Source organism: Nilaparvata lugens, chromosome 4 (genome assembly GCF_014356525.2).
Source record: "Nilaparvata lugens isolate BPH chromosome 4, ASM1435652v1, whole genome shotgun sequence".
Taxonomy (NCBI): domain Eukaryota; kingdom Metazoa; phylum Arthropoda; class Insecta; order Hemiptera; family Delphacidae; genus Nilaparvata; species Nilaparvata lugens.
Window position 1 is genome coordinate 5,240,012 of NC_052507.1, and position 19,741 is coordinate 5,259,752.

General features: G+C 34.8%; 1 protein-coding gene across 2 annotated transcripts in view; it reads left to right on the plus strand.

Annotated features, from left to right (window-relative positions):
- The first annotated feature begins 5,525 nt into the window (after positions 1–5,525).
- Positions 5,526–19,741, plus strand: part of LOC111043462 (nephrin) — a 227,446-nt gene continuing 213,230 nt past the window's right edge. For both annotated transcript variants that reach the window (XM_039425564.1, XM_039425565.1), the window contains exon 1: positions 5,526–6,589. In XM_039425564.1, the coding sequence (XP_039281498.1) occupies positions 6,484–6,589 (106 nt within the window). In that variant the 5' untranslated portion in view covers positions 5,526–6,483. The remainder of the gene's footprint in view (positions 6,590–19,741) is intronic.

Below are 19,741 nucleotides of genomic sequence, written 5' to 3' on the forward strand. Positions count from 1 at the left end.
ACGATTATTTAAGAGAATTGTGTTCTGTTTATCAATAAATAAAAATAACGAGCGAAGCTCGGTGCCCCGATATTTTATCTGATGTGTTTTAAACTGTTCTTGTTTGAAATAATCAATCATATTTTATTTGTCTAGAAAATATATTTTTTCAATGATCTTATGATTTAATCTTCATAATTGAGATTTAATATTTTGTTGATTGATTCATTGTTGAAAAACTGTCTGGCAACGTTGCGGAGCTAGAAAGAGGTAGTGTTACCTGCTTTATCGAATGATAGACAAGGATGTCAACACCAATGTCAATCAAATACTGCCATAATAACGAAGCCCACACTAATAGCTAAACTGAATTTTCATGACTATATATTGAGAAAGAAACCCCACCGTTTGTGAATAAGAATAATGCTTTTATAACAATGTTATCAGTTACAACAGTTCCATGTTTATTTTGAATACTCTTTTGAAAGATTAGAAACGCTGTTATGTGAGTTAAACCATAGAGTAACAATAGGGTAACAATAACTTACGCTATTGTCTCTCTATGGTTAAACGTTGTAACCTTCAAGAAATATCAGGTCATTCAGTCTATATACAGGCTTCTCTTTAGCTCAATCACCTCCTAGCATTTCGGAATCCTCCCAATAACATTTTACCGATTTTATTAGTATCGCTCAACAGAATGGTGTCAACTTAAAGGCAACAGCCAATGAGAAAGCGTTATGGGCGTGTCTTATTCCAAGCACTAGTGTACTCACTTGTAATTGGTCGGCATTGGTTCACGTGATAATCTCTCAACTGACTAGTATCCAGCAATGGAATATTGGAGGGGGCTTTCTATATAAGGCTAGTTACACTCGATTATTGTACATCGACTATTGGATGTACGATTTTTTGCCTTTGCCTCAAATTCTTGAATTTGAATCTATTGTATTAAACAGATGATGTCTGTCAAGTTCCGTTTAATGTGATAGAATTCATAGGGACGACAAAAAATCGATGTGTGTGTAACAGGCTTAAGTCGATTATTATTTTATTTTGAAATTTAATTTTTTTTCTGGTTTTTCATACATTCCATATGTTTCTTTTTTCTTTATTATATTTTTTCTATTTTCGACTGAATCTCAAGCCACTAATTATAGCCGACTGATTACTCGTTGCCATCGCTCAAACTACTTAGTTTTGCTGGTAACGCCAATGATAATAATATATTATAATCGATTTATAAATGGAAAATATTTTAATTTTAAGTTTTTGCAATGTATTGTAAATGAAAATTTTTATATTTTTTCACATTTGTAAAGTTTGTTTAATGATTTTGGCAATAAAATATTTCTTTCTTTCTTTCTTTCATTATTTACTAGCAGGTAACCCGTGCTCAGCAAGGGTCTATTTTATAACTTGACAAACTGAAAACTTGGCGTAATGTAATCTTGAAGAATTGAAAATAAGCCTATAACCATCCTCGGTTGATCAAGAATCTATAATACAAAATTTCAAGTTAATCAGTCTAGTAGTTCCTACGGCTGTAAGCCGGTTCTTTCCTTTATTATAATATAGATAACTAACAACTTGGGCTAGGCGCACACCAGTTAGTCAAGACAAGACATGATCAGACACGTTTAGTCACAATATCTCACATAGTTGCTTATGAAGACATGTCTAATTGCAATGACTAATCCGTGTGAGTTGCGTCATAAGCAACTATGTGAAGTATTGTGACTAAACGTGTCTGATCATGTCTTGTCTTGACTAACTGGGGTGCGCCTAGCCTTATGCTACTCATATGAAAGTCGTTTTTAGATTTTTTCTAATATAATATTCTCGTTGACGGAGTAAGCCCACTTCACATGCTACACTCTGCTGTGTTTGTATTTTGGTTATTGACCCTGCCCTAATTGACTCTCTCCAACCCACAAACATCCAAGTTCTAGGGTACACCCTTCTAGTAAAACGGGGGTCATTTCATGCTTCAAGCGATATTAGACCCCACGTAAGCAAAGTATATAGAAAAGTGGTTCACGTGTTTGTTTTGAGGCAAAATGACCCTTATCGAGCTTGGCTTAATGCTTTCTAATAACTCCATTCATGTTTACCGTACATGATTGTTACTTGCCTCCACGTTATGAGGTCCACGTTATAACGGCAGTAGAGAAAGATAGGAAAACAGCGGTGCCGATTCTCTGCCTTCCATACGATAGCTGAAACCGGTATATCTGGAGGACGGTGTACCTTCACATTTTTCTAATGTTATCTAATAGCTCCAGCCCTGTTTACCGTACATGATTGTTGCCTGCCCTGCTATAGTGAGGTCCAGTTATGACGGCAGTAGAGAGAGATAGGAAAACAGCGGTGCCGATTCTCTGCCTTACATACGATAGCTGATACGGGTATATCTGATGGACGGTATATCTTTATATTTTTCCAATGTTATCCAATAACTCCATCCCTGTTTACCGTATATGATTGTTGCTAGCCTTGCTATGGTGAGGTTCACGTTATAACGGCAGTAGAGGAAGATAGGAAAACAGCGGTGCCGATTCTCTGCCTTCCATACGATAGCTGATACGGGTATATCTGATGGACGGTATATCTTTATATTTTTCCAATGTTATCTAACAACTCCATCCCTGTTTACCGTACATGATTGTTGCTATAGTGAGGTCCACGTTATAATGGCAGTGAAGAAAGATAGGAGAAAAACGTTGCCAAGTCTCTCCATTTTGCCACTGAGTGTAACATCTGTTACTCAATTCATCCCATTAAATTTGATCTGATAATAATTATCATTTCCTGGATAAAATAATGAATTTGATGTTAAATTGATCAAGGATATATATTCTTTTCATATTTTGATTCAAAAATTTGCTTCCATAACTGAGATCAGATTTTATTTTTATACAGACCTGAAATGGCGGCTAATTTAAAAAGCTCTATGATATACACCAATCTGAATTTCAATACAACAGAAATTAAGTTATTTGATAGGTATTCTTCTACAATTTCTTTTAAAAATAATATAAAAATAGAAATCCTATTGAAAATGAGTAATTTCAATGGAAATAATTCTGAAATAACCTTTCAATATTATTTATACCGGTACGAGTAGGCCTAACCTATACGTGTAGGCTAACTGAAGCATGGATGAAGTCTAGGATGGTTAGTTATCAACTTTTAAAATGTCATTTCAGGTATTTTGATTTGTGTTTCTCATACGGTAATGTCTAAAAATTATTTAAATGTTCCAAAAATACATTTTAAATCAATTATACGACTTGTGTAATAAAGTATTTTGATAGAATGAAGAGAACAAAATGGCGGCTGAGAATTGTTTGTTCAGTTTTGTACAGTCACTGTCAAAGGTAAATATAAAATATTCTGGCAAATAGACAACATTGCAAAGCGAGAGAGAGATAGCGCTATCTGTTTTTTGTGTGATAGAAAAGGACAGCAACAGTATTGTCAATCATACACTGCCATTATAACGTGGACCTCACTATAGCCTTGCTGTAGTGAGGTTCACGTTATGACGGCAGTAGAGAAAGACACAGCGTTCCCGATTCTCTGCCTTGCCACTACCTTCTTTAGAGAATAGCTGATACCGGTATATCTGATGGAATATTTACTGTTCATTTTTGTTTGGAATAATCAATTTTTATTTCATCAGTCATGGAATTAGGTTCTTTAATGATTGGTGAATAGATTTTCATAATTGAGAATACATATATTGTTGATTAATTGTACCACTGCATTCTTGAAAAACGATCTGGCAAGGATGTTAAGGTAGAAAAGGATAGCGAATGATAAACAAGGATAGCGACACCAATGTTGATCAAATACAGCCATTATAACGTGGACCCCACTATAGGAAGGTGATACAAGGATGATACAAAGATGATATGCAAGGGTGATTTTCTGACTCCAGCTGTTTAAAGTCTAGAACTTGGCTGAATCCCGAGCTCAGAAACCGGGCCTTAGTTCCGATTGCACAGTGCCAGTTTAAACTAAATTTCATCTGAAACTGGATTAAATCTATATCAAGTATCATTTGTTATAACGTGATTCATTTTGAGTTTAAGCCATCAGCTGATTGAATTCAGTTGAAGCTTTCACTGTGAAAACGATCCTTAGGGCCGTTTTAAACTGGATTAAATCCGTATCAAGTCTTGTTTGTTATTATTTGTTCCATTTTGAGTTTAAGCCACCAGCTGATTAAATTCAGTTTAAGCTTTGACTGTGCAAACGACCCTTAGGGAACCCTTAGGGTTATTTGTAAGGAAACTTATGTTTAAATGCTCATGTCATAGTCTTTATTCTATCCAATTATTTTTACTTTCCTTGCCCTATTACCTTAGGTAAGGAAAGTATTGCTTTCCGAAAAAAAATAAGGTACCCCAATTTCTAAATGTCTATACGTTTCAAGGTCCCCCCAGTCCAAAAAAGTGGTTTTTGGGTATTAATCTGTATGTGTGTGTGTGTGTGTGTGTGTGTGTGTGTGTGTGTGTGTGTGTGTGTGTTGTGTGTGTGTGTGTGTGTGTGTGTGTTGTGTGTGTGTGTGTGTGTGTGTGTGTGTGTGTATGAGTGTATGTGCGTCTGTGTATACGATATCTCATCTCCCAATCAACGGAATGACTTGAAATTTGGAACTTAAGGTCCTTACACTATAAGGATCCGACACGAACAATTTCGATGAAATGCAACTCAAGATGGCGGCTAAAATATCGAAAATGTTGTCAAAAACAGGGTTTTTCGCGATTTTCTCGAAAATGGCACCAACGATTTTGATTAAATTCATACCTAAAATTGTCATTGATTATCTATATCAACTGCCACAAGTCCCATATCTGTAAAAATTTCAGGAGCTCCACCCCATCTATGCAAATTTCGATTTTAGATTCCTAATTATCAGGCTTCAGATACAATTTAAACAAAAAAATTCAAGTGGAAAAGAATGAGCATAAAAATCTCTACAATTAATGTTCAGTAACATTTTCACCTAAAATTGGAAATAAGCTCGGAATTCGAGAAAAATTTATTATTCAATTGCAAACTGTTGGCAACTGTTGATTCTATTAAATCGTTCACTATGAAGAGATAGCAGACCTCGTGTGTCCCAACGTTATTGTCCTGTCACCAGCTTTCTCAAATCTTTGAATAGTAGACTTGAGATACGCGTGTACACTAGCATCAGGTGATTAATTTTCATAACGGCAAGGAAAGTTGTGTGAGTGCGCCACACCAGATTTTTTATAATAATACCATTACCGTGAAATTAACTTCATCCTATCTGCATTGGCAGAATGGAAAGCATTGATGATTCACTTGCAGACATTTTAAAGTGACTCTCAACGTAAAGTTCCCCCTAGCGGCCACACATAGACCCAATACTCCTTCCAAATTGGTTGTGTTGTGTTGTCAGTACTGCGCAGGTGCGATTTTTGGCGGCCCCCTCTTTAGATCCCCCCAAATAGTGGGAACCCCCCCAAACTACGGATTCAGGAGCGTCGTTTGTCAGTTTGGCGCGCGCGGGACAATGATCAACACGCGTCAGCTGTTCGTGACGACGCTTCAGCGTGACGGTAATTCACGAAGTTTGTGCACCCAATATTCGGAATGTTCCCGTTGGAAAATTGTCTATGTTCAATAGAATTTCAAAAATTATGTCAAGTCCGATGAATTTTGAGTGTTTGATAAACATTTCGATGATAGGATTTCAAAACTTTTGTCCGATGAATTTCGAGTGATTAAAACTTCGATGAACAAGATGGATTTGTAGGTCGAGATCGGTTGGGATTTGGGTGCGATACCGTAAACGAAATTAAGTTTTAGACCGAGATCGGTTGAACTTTAGGTGCGATAAACAAAATGGATTCATAGTTCAAGATCGGTTGAGACTTAAGTTCGATCAACGTGATTGATTCATCGTTTGAGATTGATTGAAATCTAAGTTTGATAAACGACATGGATAGAAATCTAATCTAGATTAACAAAATGTCTTCATATTCCAAGATCGGTTGAGATTTAATTTCGATCAACGTAATTGATTCATCGTTTGAGATTGATTGAAATTCAAGTTCGATAAACGACATGGATAGAAATCTAATGAATAAACAAAATTTATTCATACTTCAAGATCGGTTGTAGTTGGTAGCTTTTATAATGAATTGCTCTGAGTATGACGTTGAAATAAGTGTGAAGCTTAGGATTAAATAATTTGAAAATGATGCTGACGTAATTTTGAAAAAGACTACAGTTCAAAAAATGGGACCGAATGATTTGAAAATAATGTTGTATTAATTTCGAAATAAATTTGTTATAATGGGACCGAATGATTTGGAAATAATGTTGTATTAATTTTGAAATTCATTTGTTATAATGGGACCGAACGATTTGGAAATAATTTAATAAATTTGAAATACAGTTACAATGATGGGACCGAATGATTCGAAAGTAATGTTGAAATAGTTTTGAAACTTATTCAGGATTATGGGTCCGAGTAGCGTTATAGGCCTAGTATTTTTAACAGTGTTTTCGCTGACGGATGGTGAAACTCATCGACATCGGCATGAACGATTTCGTTTTGCAGAAAAAGGTAAAAAAATGCAATATCATCATATATTTCATGTAATATAATATCGCTTTTGTTGGTTGAGAGAAGCAAAGGCTTCTATATGGTGAGGTCCACGTTAGAATAGCAGTGGAGAAAGCTAGGAGCAGTGTTGCCGATTCTCTGCCTTGTCACTGTCTTCCATAGAGTTTGACTGATACCGGGAAATCTGATGTAATAATCATTAATCTGATTAATATTAATCATTAATCTTTGTTTCAAATGATCAGTTATATTTTATCCGTGTCACCTGGTCATATGGACATATATATATATATATATAACTAGCCGTCAGGCTCGCTTCGCTCGCCATATCCGTCTAGCCAGGGGGCTCCGCCCCCTGGACCCCCGACTGGATCGTCCAAGAATAAGATCAGCAGGCTCGCTTCGCTCGCCTGCATTTTTCATTTGAGCATTTTTATCATATGTTAGGACAATCCAGTCGGGGGTCTAGAATAAACGTCTGGCTAAACGGATATGGCGAGCGAAGCGAGCCTGACGGCTAGTAATATAATATTCCCAGGATTGAAGTAGTAGTGCCCAATCAATTTTTCCGCGATAAATGCATTTTAATCTTCAACTTGGTGCCAACCTTACAAAGTCAACTCAACTTAATGCCAACTTGACAAAATTAATAATTAAGTTGCCAGTTAACAACTGTTTCGAAGAGGTACTTTATCTAGATTATAGCTCTATAGTAACATGTGATATGGAAATTTCAATTATAATTAAGAGATTGCGAGAAGAAGAATATACATGCTAAAAGACGAACTTTAAACCCTTAAAAACAACCCTTAGAGTTAAAATATTGCCAAAAGATTTCTTAGTGCGCCTCTAAAGGGCCAACTGAATTAACATACCTACCAAATTTGAACGTTTTTGGTCCGGTAGATTTTTAGTTATGCGAGTGAGTGAGTGAGTGAGTGAGTCAGTCAGTCAGTGAGTGAGTGCCATTTCGCTTTTATATATATATAGATTAATCCTTGTTTGAAATTATCAATAAATTGTATTTTATCCGTGTCACGTGATCATAAGAGACATAATATAATATAATAATATATTTATCTCATATTGATGAGGATTTTAAAGTTTCAAATTATAATTCGATGAACAGTATTTCACTTGTCATAGATAGATCATTCGTTATTGTCTTACGTTCGTCAAGAAAATGTAGTCTTTAATGATTTAATGATACATTTCCATGATTGACATTAAATGTTCTGTTAATTATCATATTTCTACATTGGTGGAAACTATCTGGCAACGTTGCGAAGCCAGAAAAGGATAGCGCTATCTATTTTGCCTAATGATACCCAAGGATAGCGACATCAATGTTGATAAAATACTGCCATTATAACGTGGACCTCACTAGCCAGGTATTCCCTAGAGGACATGATTTTCCAATCATTATTTTTAGTATCGGGGGACCGAGCTTTGCTCTGGAGTGAGAAGCATAGAAAAAATTTGTAACGAAAGATTGAATTTATAGTTCATATTTATTTATTCATTTTCTCAGTCGTACAAATATTTTTACAGTTATATGAGGAGGCCCAACAGGCTTATGCCCAAAGCTGTCCCTTTTCGAATTTATACTACAATCCAAATCGATTTAGAACTATATACTATGTTTATTACAATATTTGTTAATATACTATGTACTATTATACACTAACAGCATCTAGTTGCTATTTGGGACTTTCTGAAGTAAACATGTTTTCTAAAAAAAGAGAAATACAGTAAACGAAAATAAGTTTTGCTGAATTTTTCTTCTCGTGAGATCAATTAGATGATCCCACACATGCACTCGTTCACTCTCTTCCATTACGGTATCGACAGACGACAAAATTTCAAGCTGTTTTCCTAAGGACGTATTCATCCTTTAATGTCCTTCAGCGAGTTATCCCATGGTTGAGACCTAGTTCAATAGCATTTTCATATCATAACCTACTTTGTTCCAAATTTCGTGAGAATCGTTAGAGCCGTTTTCGAGATCCGGTCACATACAGATATAAATATAGAAACATATAAACAGAAATTGCTCGTTTAATAGTATAGGATTACAGCTTCAAGTAGGTACCTACGGTTGATTTTATGCTGGTAATTGTAATTGTTTTATGTTTAAATAATTGATCATTTTTAACAAAATTAACAGTGAATATTCAAACAGATACCGGTAGCATATCAGCCCTATAGAATGCAGTGGCAAGACAGAGAAACGTCAATGATGTTCCCCTAGGACCTATCTTTCTTTACTGACATTATAGCGTGGACCATACTTTAGTGTTGATGCTAGTTCAATTGTTTGATATAATCAATTTATTCAATCACTCAAAATTGTTACACAACTTTCAGAAATATAACACAGGTTTCAGCCCAAAACGGTTTCAATTTGGGCTAGGCGCATACCAGTTAGTAAAGACAAGACAAGACACGTTTAGTCACAATAATTCACATTGTTGCTTATGACGCAACTCACACTCATTAGTCATTGCATTAGACATGTCTTCATAAGCAACTATGTGAAGTATTGTGACTAAACGTGACTAGTCACGTCTTGACTAACTGATGTGCGCCTAGCCTTAACGGTTTAATATCGCTCAGTCAATGAGCAAGTTGAGATGATACTGTATCATATTGTGGTGATACTGTATCTTATTGTGTTGATACTGTATCATTTATGGTGATATGATGTAAACACAGACAAATTTGTTGAATTTATTTACGATTGAATCCACGAGAACCAAACAGAAAAGTCTATTTTGGAAGGAAGGCTTCTCTGGTTGGTTATCGTGGAATTAATCACGGTTCAAGTTTAACCGGCTTTTGTGCAACTGGTAATAACAGTTCAATATGAACCTAACTTGACTAGCCTATACTGGATGCGTGCTGAAACCTTTCATCAGCTGAATGCTAAATTAATTCTAATCTATCAAATTATTGGCCAACCAAACTGAGCTCAGTCGAGGCTGAATTATTCAAATGCCATTGTCCCCTGGAAATGCTCACTTTATCGACTTATCGATTTAGCTCGAACAATGGTCACCCATCATGAATTTACATGAAAGTACTTTCTTGCAAGTTTTGCCGAAATTATTACATCTAATGTTGCAGCATTTGTTACTCAATATTACTCAATTTGCTCATATTTAAATACTACTTACATTGAATATTAACACATTCTGCCACACTTTTAAGGCTCAACTATATAACACTACTATAAGGCTCAACTATATAAAACTACTGTAAGTCTCAACTCACACTTACGCGACTCAGGTCGAGAAGAGACTCGACTCTAGTCGAGAGCATGTGTTTTACTTTCCTTGCCCTATTACCATAGGTAGGGAGAGTATTGCTTTCCGAAAAAAATTAAGGTACCCAATTTCTAAATTTCTATACGTTTCAAGGTCCCCTGAGTCCAAAAAAGTGGTTTTTGGGTTTGGTCTGTATGTGTGTGTGGTGTGTGTGTGTGTGTGTGTGTGTTGTGTGTGTGTGGTGTGTGTGTGTGTGTGTGTGTGTTGTGTGTGTGTTGTGTGTGTGTGGTGTGTGTGTGGTGTGGTGTGTGTGTGTGTGTGTGTATGAGTGTATGTGCGTCTGTGTACACGATATCTCATCTCCCAATTAACGGAATGACTTGAAATTTGGAACTTAAGGTCCTTACAGTATAAGGATCCGACACGAACAATTTCGATCAAATGCAATCCAAGATGGCGGCTGAAATGGCGAAAATGTTGTCAAAAACAGGGTTTTTCGCGATTTGCTCAAAAACGGCTCCAACGATTTTGATCAAATTTATACCTGAAAAAGTCATTGATAAACTCTATCAACTGCCACAAGTCTCATATAAAAATTAATGTAAAAGTCTCATGTAAAAATTTCAGGAGCTCCGCCCCATCTACGCAAAGTTCGATTTTAGATTCCCAATTATCAGGTTTCAGATAAAATTTAAACAAAAAATTTTGAGTGGAAAAGATTGAGCATGAAAATCTCTACAATTAATGTTCAGTAACATTTTCACCTAAAATTGAATATAAGCACGAAATTCGATAAAATGTTATTATTTCAATTGCACACTGTTTGACAACTGTTGATTCTATCAAATCATTCACTATCAAGAGATAGCAGACCTCGTATGTCTCCAGCGTTATTGTCCTGTCACCAGCTGGCTAAGATCTTTGTTTATAAGTAGACTTGAGGTGCGCGTGCACACTAGCGTCAGGTGATAAATCTTCATAACGGCAAGGAAAGTTGTGTGAGTGCGCCACACCAGATTTTTCAAATGTGTTTTCAAACGGAGACTAGAATCGACTGGTCTGAGTATCACCATGGAATGGTGACATGGCATGGAAACACATACTCTCGACTACAGTCGAGTCCCTTCTCGACCTGAGTCGCCTAAGTGTGAGTTGAGCCTTCAACTATTCCATCTCATGGTGCAATACCATAATTTCTACATATTCTCCCTTCCAAATTGGTACCTACAAAACTCGCCCCTATCATGGTGATTCATTGTTTTCAATTTCTTGGTTCATATTCGAGTACTTACATATTTTTCCACACTCCTATCTACAATAGTTATTTGTGCAACTAGTGCGCAAAGTGTCAGTTTGCTGCACCGAAAGAAACGTTTGATTTCTTGAGTGCAGCAGAGGAACTTTGCGCACGTATTTCACATTAAGTTTTTCCTACAGTTACTATTGAATATGAAAAGTGGGTAATTATGGGTAAAATTGCCTGAAATCCATCAAATAACTTAGTAGTGTTTGAATGGCGAGGCGGCTGTGTGGTGTGTGCTGTGGTGGCACTGTGCTGTTGCTGTCCTCGTTATAATATATAATAGTAATAATTAGCGCGTTGTGCTTGGTTGCACCTCTGCTCACTATAGCAGCCACAGCAGTCACTGTTACCAACTTCATTTTGATTTTGCTGCACTGTTGCTCCATATAACCTACTAAGTATTTTGCGTTGCCATGTTGCAAATCTGGAGTGCAGAAAAATTTTTCCCGCACTAGAGCGGAAAAGTGATTCTTTGTGTTCTGTAATCAGTGCAGCAATGGCCACTTTTCAACGTAACTGTAGGAAAAACTATTTCCTGTCATGGTGCAACATCATATTCGTTATACATCCTTCCATATTCATATCTATTTGGACGTTATATTGACAAGGATGAACAGTTAATATTACATCAGATAATATTCCGGTATCTGCTATCTCGGTATTTTGGTAGAGAGTTAGTGGGGAGGATATTTTTAATATTCTTTCCGAAGAATGGACATTGATATGTCCAAAGCTCCGCCAATTTATGTAGATGCATAACAATATAATTATTATCTATAGTTATTATATTACAAATTGCTTTTTCATATCATATACAGTTCAATAATTATTTTCTTAGTCTATATCATGTAAATTCATCTATAATTTTGCTGTTTTGTAAGCTATTGTATCTATATATATAAAAGCGAAATGGCAATCACTCACTGACTGACTGACTGACTGACTGACTCACTCACTCACTCACTCACTCACTCACTCACTCACTCACTCGCAGAACTAAAAATCTACCGGACCAAAAACGTTCAAATTTGGTAGGTATGTTCAGTTGGCCCTTTAGAGGCGCACTAAGAAATCTTTTGGCAATATTTTAACTCTAAGGGTTGTTTTTAAGGGTTTAAAGTTCGTCTTTTAGCATGTATATTCTTCTTCTCCCAATCTCTTAATTATAATTGAAATTTCCATATCATATGTTACTGTAGAACTATAATCTAGATTGAGTACCTCTTCGAAACAGTTGTTAACTGGCAACAAAATTAATAATTTTGTCAGGTTGGCATTAAGTTGAGTTGACTTTGTTAGGTTGGCACCAAGTTGAAGATTTAAATGCATTTATCGCGGAATAATTGATTGAGCACTGCTACTTCAATCCTGGGAATATTATATTACTAGCCGTCAGGCTCACTTCGCTCGCCATATCCGTTTAGCCAGACGTTTAGTCTGGACCCCCGACTGGATTGTCCTAACATATTATAAAAATGCTCAAATGAAAAATGCTGATCTCACTCCTGGACGATCCAGTCGGGGGTCCAGGGGGCGGAGCCCCTTGGCTAGACGGATATGGCGAGCGAAGCGAGCCTGACGGCTAGTATAAGTGTATAAGCCAGTATGTATTGTAATCTACATAAATAAAGTACTCAATCAATCAATCAATCTCCTATAGGGGACAATGGCAAGACAGATAATCGGCAACGCTGTGCTCCTATTTTTCTCCACTACCATTATTATAACGTAGACCTCACGAGGTTTGAGCCTAGTTTGGAGTAGATGAACCCTATCTTAAACCAGCTTGCATTGATTGCTACGGCCGTTTCAGACTATGTGGAGAGCTTAATTTCGCAAGTGCTTGCTCAGGTGTTGCTATCAATAAACATAAAATTGGGAAGAGGGAAATGAATTTCCATATTACCAGCTATAGTGAGGTCCACGTTATAATGACAGTATTTGTTCAACTTTGGTTTTGCTATCCTTGTCTATCATTCGACAAAGCCGGTGGTAATATCCTTTTCTAGGTCCACAACGATGCCAATTATGTTTTTGACAGTGTAGAAATATAATTAATTAATGCAGAGAATCGGCATCGCTATTCTCCTATCTTTATCCACTGCCATTATAAAGTGGACCTCACTATAGACTGGATGAAAATTCGATTCAATTTTAATTTTGTGAGAGATGTGAACATCCTGGTATATCCCACTATTTGCGATCCCGTCAACAAATATTCTATCAACAATAATAATATTTTAAGGTGTGGATACTCTAAGCTATCCTGTCACACAGAGCGCTGTGGTGCGTTTGTGGTGCGGTTGAGAACTCTCTCACATAAAGTAGATCAAGAGAAAATAGTGGAAACAAATTGACAGGATAATCGGTCGAAAATTCATTCATTTTTGAACGAATTGCAGATACTAGAATTCCAAAAGCTGCCATGAAATATAGATCTTATATATGAAAGGATGTTGGCAGGCCTCTAAAACGATGGTAAGATGTGCAGTTATATCCTTTGAAACCGGAACAGGTGTGAAGAAGAAGAAGAAGAAGAAAAAGAAAAAGAAAAAGAAAAAGAAAAAGAAGAGGAAGTTCATTGATACTCTATTCTAGTAGATGATCCCTTATCTTGTATTGCAATATTGTAGCAATCATCCCTTGTGTAGTCAATCACCCTTCGAGTCTTTTGAGTTAAAAGTTATCGAAAAGGATTTCATGTCAAAATTTTCCAAAGATGTGAGGAGCTTGTCGTTAATTCTCATTCCTCATTTCGGATTAATTTTACTGTTTGAATATATTGTTCCAATATTTTGATACTGTATTTCAAAATTTACTATAGCAAAAACACTTTACTTTGCACAATTATCACAAAACATTATCGCAAAAAGGTGTACAGTATAACTTAACGTTTGTATAGGGGAGATATAGATACTATCATAGAGAAGCAATTGCGTAAGTGAATATCCCATGGTATAGGGTGTTTATGTCGTAACTTTTACTGTTATCTCAAGCCGATTACTGTCGATTATTTACATTTACATTTATTACATTCCTTAATGACAACATCAAATTAATGATTGGGAGAGAATCAACAGGATAAACCCAAAACTGTTCCTCTCCCTAATTTTGATAAAAATGGTCCAAATGAGGTTATGAAAACACTTTTATAAAGATCACAAAAATTTACAGTCCAAATATAAATTATACTAAAAATTTTGTATCTCGATTTTATTGTCGATTTTCACTGTTTTGTTGGGGTGAGAGTATATGAACGGCACAATATGAGAGACTACCAGTTTCACAGCAAAGAACTACGTGGACTATCGGCTTGAGATAACAGTAAAAGTTACGACATAAACTCCCTATACCATGGGATATCCACTTACGCTATTGTTTCTCTATGATACCATTCAATTTATTAAATTCAAATTTAGTATGTTGTACAGCTTCAAAACACTTACAAAGGTTTACAATACACCTCTATGTGAATCCAGTATGAATTGAATTGAATAGCTGTCTCTATTTAAATCCTGAGAGCGAAGTATGCAGATGTAAATCCAATTCAATTTATTTGATTCAAATTTGCCGCCACAATTTCTGCAGGGCAGTATCACTCGGATGGAGCTCTGTGATTGGTCAATTAGGGGAATGGGTTTCCTCTGCGATTGGTCAATTAGGGGAATGAGTTTCCTGCCGGTAAAACAGTCCTGTCGCCACAGATTGAGATAAGCGCCGTGCTGTTGGTTGTCCCATTGTAACGGTTATCATTTTAGAACAGTTCTGCCACAGAATACAGCATTGTATTCTATTCTGTGGTTCTGCTACAGACAGTTGTGAGTTGCCAAATCAATCACTTCCCGGTGCTTTGGAACTCACCTAAAATTGTGGCTTCCTCCGTCTCTCACTATCATCTCTCCCATTCACCCATGTACAAGCCCAAGGTTCATGTGGACATCATACTCACGAAAAACAGACCAATGGGTCATGTATTCTAAAATTTACTGCATTTACCTATGAATTAGTATTCTTGTTGTTTAAGTTCTAGCCAATATATGGTGTAGACTGCAATTAATAATATTTTGACGAAATCTATCCAGAAAGTACTGGTCATGGATTGATTGATTGAGTACTTTATTTATGTAGATTACAATATATACTGGCTTATACACTTATATACAATAGCTTACAATACAGCAGAATTATGGATGAATTTACAAAATATGAATTAAGAAAATAATTATTGAGCTGTATATAATATAAAAAAAATTGTAATAGCTATAGATAAAATAGGTAATATTGTTATGCATCTACACAAATTAGCGGAGCTTTGGGCATATCAATGTCCATTCTTTGGAAAGAATATTCGAAGTATTCTTCCCACTAACTCTCTACCAAAATCCATCCAATGGATGGAGACAACTGAATACTGCAATTATGGCTCAGCTCATATGAATATTAATTTTACACTATCTTAAAAGATTGAATATCCATACAAAGAGAGCTTACAAGCATAGGGTACTAGAAAAAAGATTAATATTCTCTGGCTTCGAACAAATTTGGGCGTTTCTAGGTAAGATTGATTGTTTTGAGCATGAAAATATTTACTTAGTGGATCATTATCAAGATCTAGCTGGTCTAGGCCTATGAACAATGAGTAATAAAACGATGAAAAATTATTATCAGGATGAGATTTAGTGTAATATAGCAGCTTTTAAAATAAAGTTTATCAATCGAATGATGAGAAAATTGCATTTTATTTGAGGAACTAAAATGGAACAGTTAACAGAAATTTTATCTTTTTGTGTAGTTGAGAAGTTAATATTGTGGTAATAATTCATATTGAATAAAAAGACTAGGAAATTGTCAAAAACTACAGATTTATTGATAGTTAGAAAGACCGGTTTCGGTTGTTACACCGTTGTCAATCTCTGATAGACAGATCTCAGGTTTATTGAATGATTGAGTACTTTATTTATGTAGATTATAATATATACTGGCTTATACACTTATATACAATAGCTTACAATACAGCAAAATTATAGATGAATTTACATAATATAGACTAAGAAAATAATTATTGAACTGTATATGATATGAAAAAGCAATTTGTAATATAATAACCATAGATAATAATCATATTGTTATGCATCTACATAAATTGGCGGAGCTTTGGACATATCAATGTCCATTCTTCGGAAAGAATATTAAAAATATCCTCCCCACTAACTCTCTACCAAAAGCTTATCAAAGTTTATCAGAGATTAACAATGGTGTAACAACCGAAACCGGTCTTTTTAACTATCAATAAATCTGTGGGTTTTGACAATTTCTTAGTCTTTTTATTTGATAGAAATTTTATCGCTTATGAATATTTCGGAAAATTGGAATGTATTATCTGTATTTAATCCAGAAACCAATGCTCATGAATTCTTACTGCCAATGCCAAATTCAACATCAGCTCTGACCTCCATACTCGAACAGTTTCGACCAATCATGTGCGAGCACACTTTAAAGCTTAGAAAGAGACCACGCCTACAAGCACTTTCATTGGCTGACGGTGAATAGGCTCATTCAGCTGTAGAAAACAATTCCTACTGATACAATGAGATCTTTATCGAGTCTCTTATCGTAAATGAGCTTAGAAATTGTAGCGTAAGGATGTATGTATTGTTGATCGCTGTAGCAAGGAAAATAACTCTTTTTAAGTTCTTCCAACTATGATAATTTCTTTCAATAATGAAAATTTGAAATTCAATATCATTCGATGAAATAATCTGTATCCTTCCAAAATTAATGTAGCTTTAATCCCCTATTCTTGTCTAAAATTCAACAAGAGACTATTGATTATGATTAAACTCTGTATTTTTATTAGAAATACCAATGAATCTCAATTTATGAAATACTAGCTTACCCGACGAACTTCGTACCGTCAAAAAGTCAATGTATCTAATGTCATACTTGATTTTATTTGTTGAATCATGAAATTTATTTATTTAGTTTACAATCAATATTTTCATTTACATTCAAATACGGACTTCCTATGTGCTTAAAACTACCGTTTTGTTACCAGTAAACAATTTTATCACTGGGTGATGTGTTTATTACAGCTCGTAAGTTTAGATGCAAAATCATATTATCACAACATGATCTGGAATCATGATGATCTTCCCGTTCTACGTTAGCCGCTCGGCCGACAATTTCGAAAACATAGGTCTGTAAAATGGATTATTATATAATTATTTTCAGCCCCCATATTAAAATTTCTGGTCAAAAACCATCCCCAATATTCACACAACATATTCCCAATGTTTCATGCCGTTCTGTCAAGTAGTTTTCGAATCTATTGGGAACAAACAAACTAACACACAAACAGACATTCATTTTTTTATATTAAGATAGATAATAATTTAAACTTAATCCATGAGATTTCAATACTATCTTTATAAAATTTGAGAGTGAAACAGTGAATCATAGAGTGAAGGCAGTCATATTTGTATAATGGTTTGAAATATTGTATAGATTATGAATAAATGAATTAAAATATATAGTTATCAATCACAAATAACTTATACAGAGGACATGGATATTAGGAAATAGAAAACCAATAGATAATATAGTCAGTAATTCTTGAATAATTTGTCTCCTCCATGGCTAGTATATTTGGTTTTCGAACTCAATTTTTTTAGACTGCACTACACATTCATCATTTCTATTACAGTTACTAGTTATTATCGATCATTACAATAATTCCCAATGCATAAATTACCTCAAATGATAAATCAACAAAACTAAGCATCATTCCCATCCGTTGTCTAATCTGAAACGGATTATTATTATCACAAATGCATTCATATATACCCATGGTGTAACTGATCTATGGTGTTCTGTATGATATCATGAGAAGTTGCTTACATGTAGAAACATCGCTGTAAATAATTCATGTATATGCCGTTTATACAGCATATCTGTAATTCATGTATGTGTGTTGTATACAGCATATCAGTAATTCTTGTATATGTGATGCAGGCCTATATACCACATATCTGTAATAATTCATGCATAAGTCATAAAACTTGATTATTTGCCAAAATGTTAATAAGTATGGAAAGCAGCGTGAATGTTGAAAATTGGCTCTCATTTTTCGGGAGAACTCTGACAGAAATTTGATTATGATTTGTTGAGGTTGGAGCTAAATTTTATAGAAGTGAGAAGCCAAATAAATTGAACAGTGTTCAGTTTTCATTACAAGAAAAATGTAATGAAGTTGCCTACACCAAAATCCTAACTCATTTCATGTCCAACTTGAAATAATATAGTGAGGTCCACGTTATAAAGGCAGTGGGGAAAGATAGGAAAACAAAGTTGCCGATTAACTGCGTTACCAATGCCTTCTATAGAGGATAACTGACACAAGTATATTGACTGTTCATACTTGTTTAGAATAATCCATTATATTCTTGCAGGATTATAACTCACCCATCAATCGATCCATGAGACTCTTCAACACAGAATCTCGTGATATCGATCTCTTCAATCCGTCTTTGAATGCCTTTATTAAATCATGCTCTATATTACTTGAATATTAGTTCTTTTGTCAATTTTTAACTTTGAGTACTCTCTCTCTCTCCTCTCTTCTTCTGCTATCTATCTCTAAATATATGTCTTTACCTTATTACTTCTTCTCTATTTTATTTTTCTTTTTAATTTTGTTTAGATTAATTAGTAAACTCTTTTTTTTATTATTTATATTGAACTTATTCTTTTTATTCTTATTTCAATTAAACTTATTTTCTTATTATAATTAAAATTATTTATATTGTAAGCCTACAATACGAATAGCCTATAATGATATGAATAATTAGTATTTTATTTTAAGATTTAGCATGTAAGTTTGTTCTGAAGTTTGTTTTATTTCTGTATAAGTTGTTTATGTTTTCTTATTCTTCTTTATTATTTTGTGTGGAGTGCAGTTTTGGACAGTGTGCCTGTCGCATCCACACTGATCAACTACATTCACTACAATGTATCTTTTTTCCAATAAATTGAAATTGAAAATATATTCTATTCGAAAGGAAAATATGTTTTTCAATGATTAAATAATGCTTTTCAATAATTATTGTGATTGAATATTTTGTTAATCTATTATATTTATACATTGTTGAAGAACAATCTGACAACGTTGCGTAGCTAGAAAGGAATAGCGCTATCTGCTTTGTCGAATGATAGACAAGGATAGCAACACCAATGTTAATCAAATACTGCCATTATAACGTGGACTTCACTATATTATTTGAAATTGGACATGAAATGAGTTAGGATTTTGGTGTAGGCAACTTCATTACATTTTTCTTGTAATGAAAACTGAACACTGTCCAATTTATTTGGCTTCTCACTCATTCTCCACTTCTTCACTATGGTTATCTTGTCGGAGAACAGACCAGTTCATATTGAGATTTATACTCAACTGTTATTCAGACCCGACGTCAAAAACTTTACTCATTACTCAAAAACCTTCTCGCTGAAACAGCACCGTTATTTTTCTCAATTTTCATTACGAAATTCGTTTTGCACTCACCAAAACATGCTTATAATTACTTG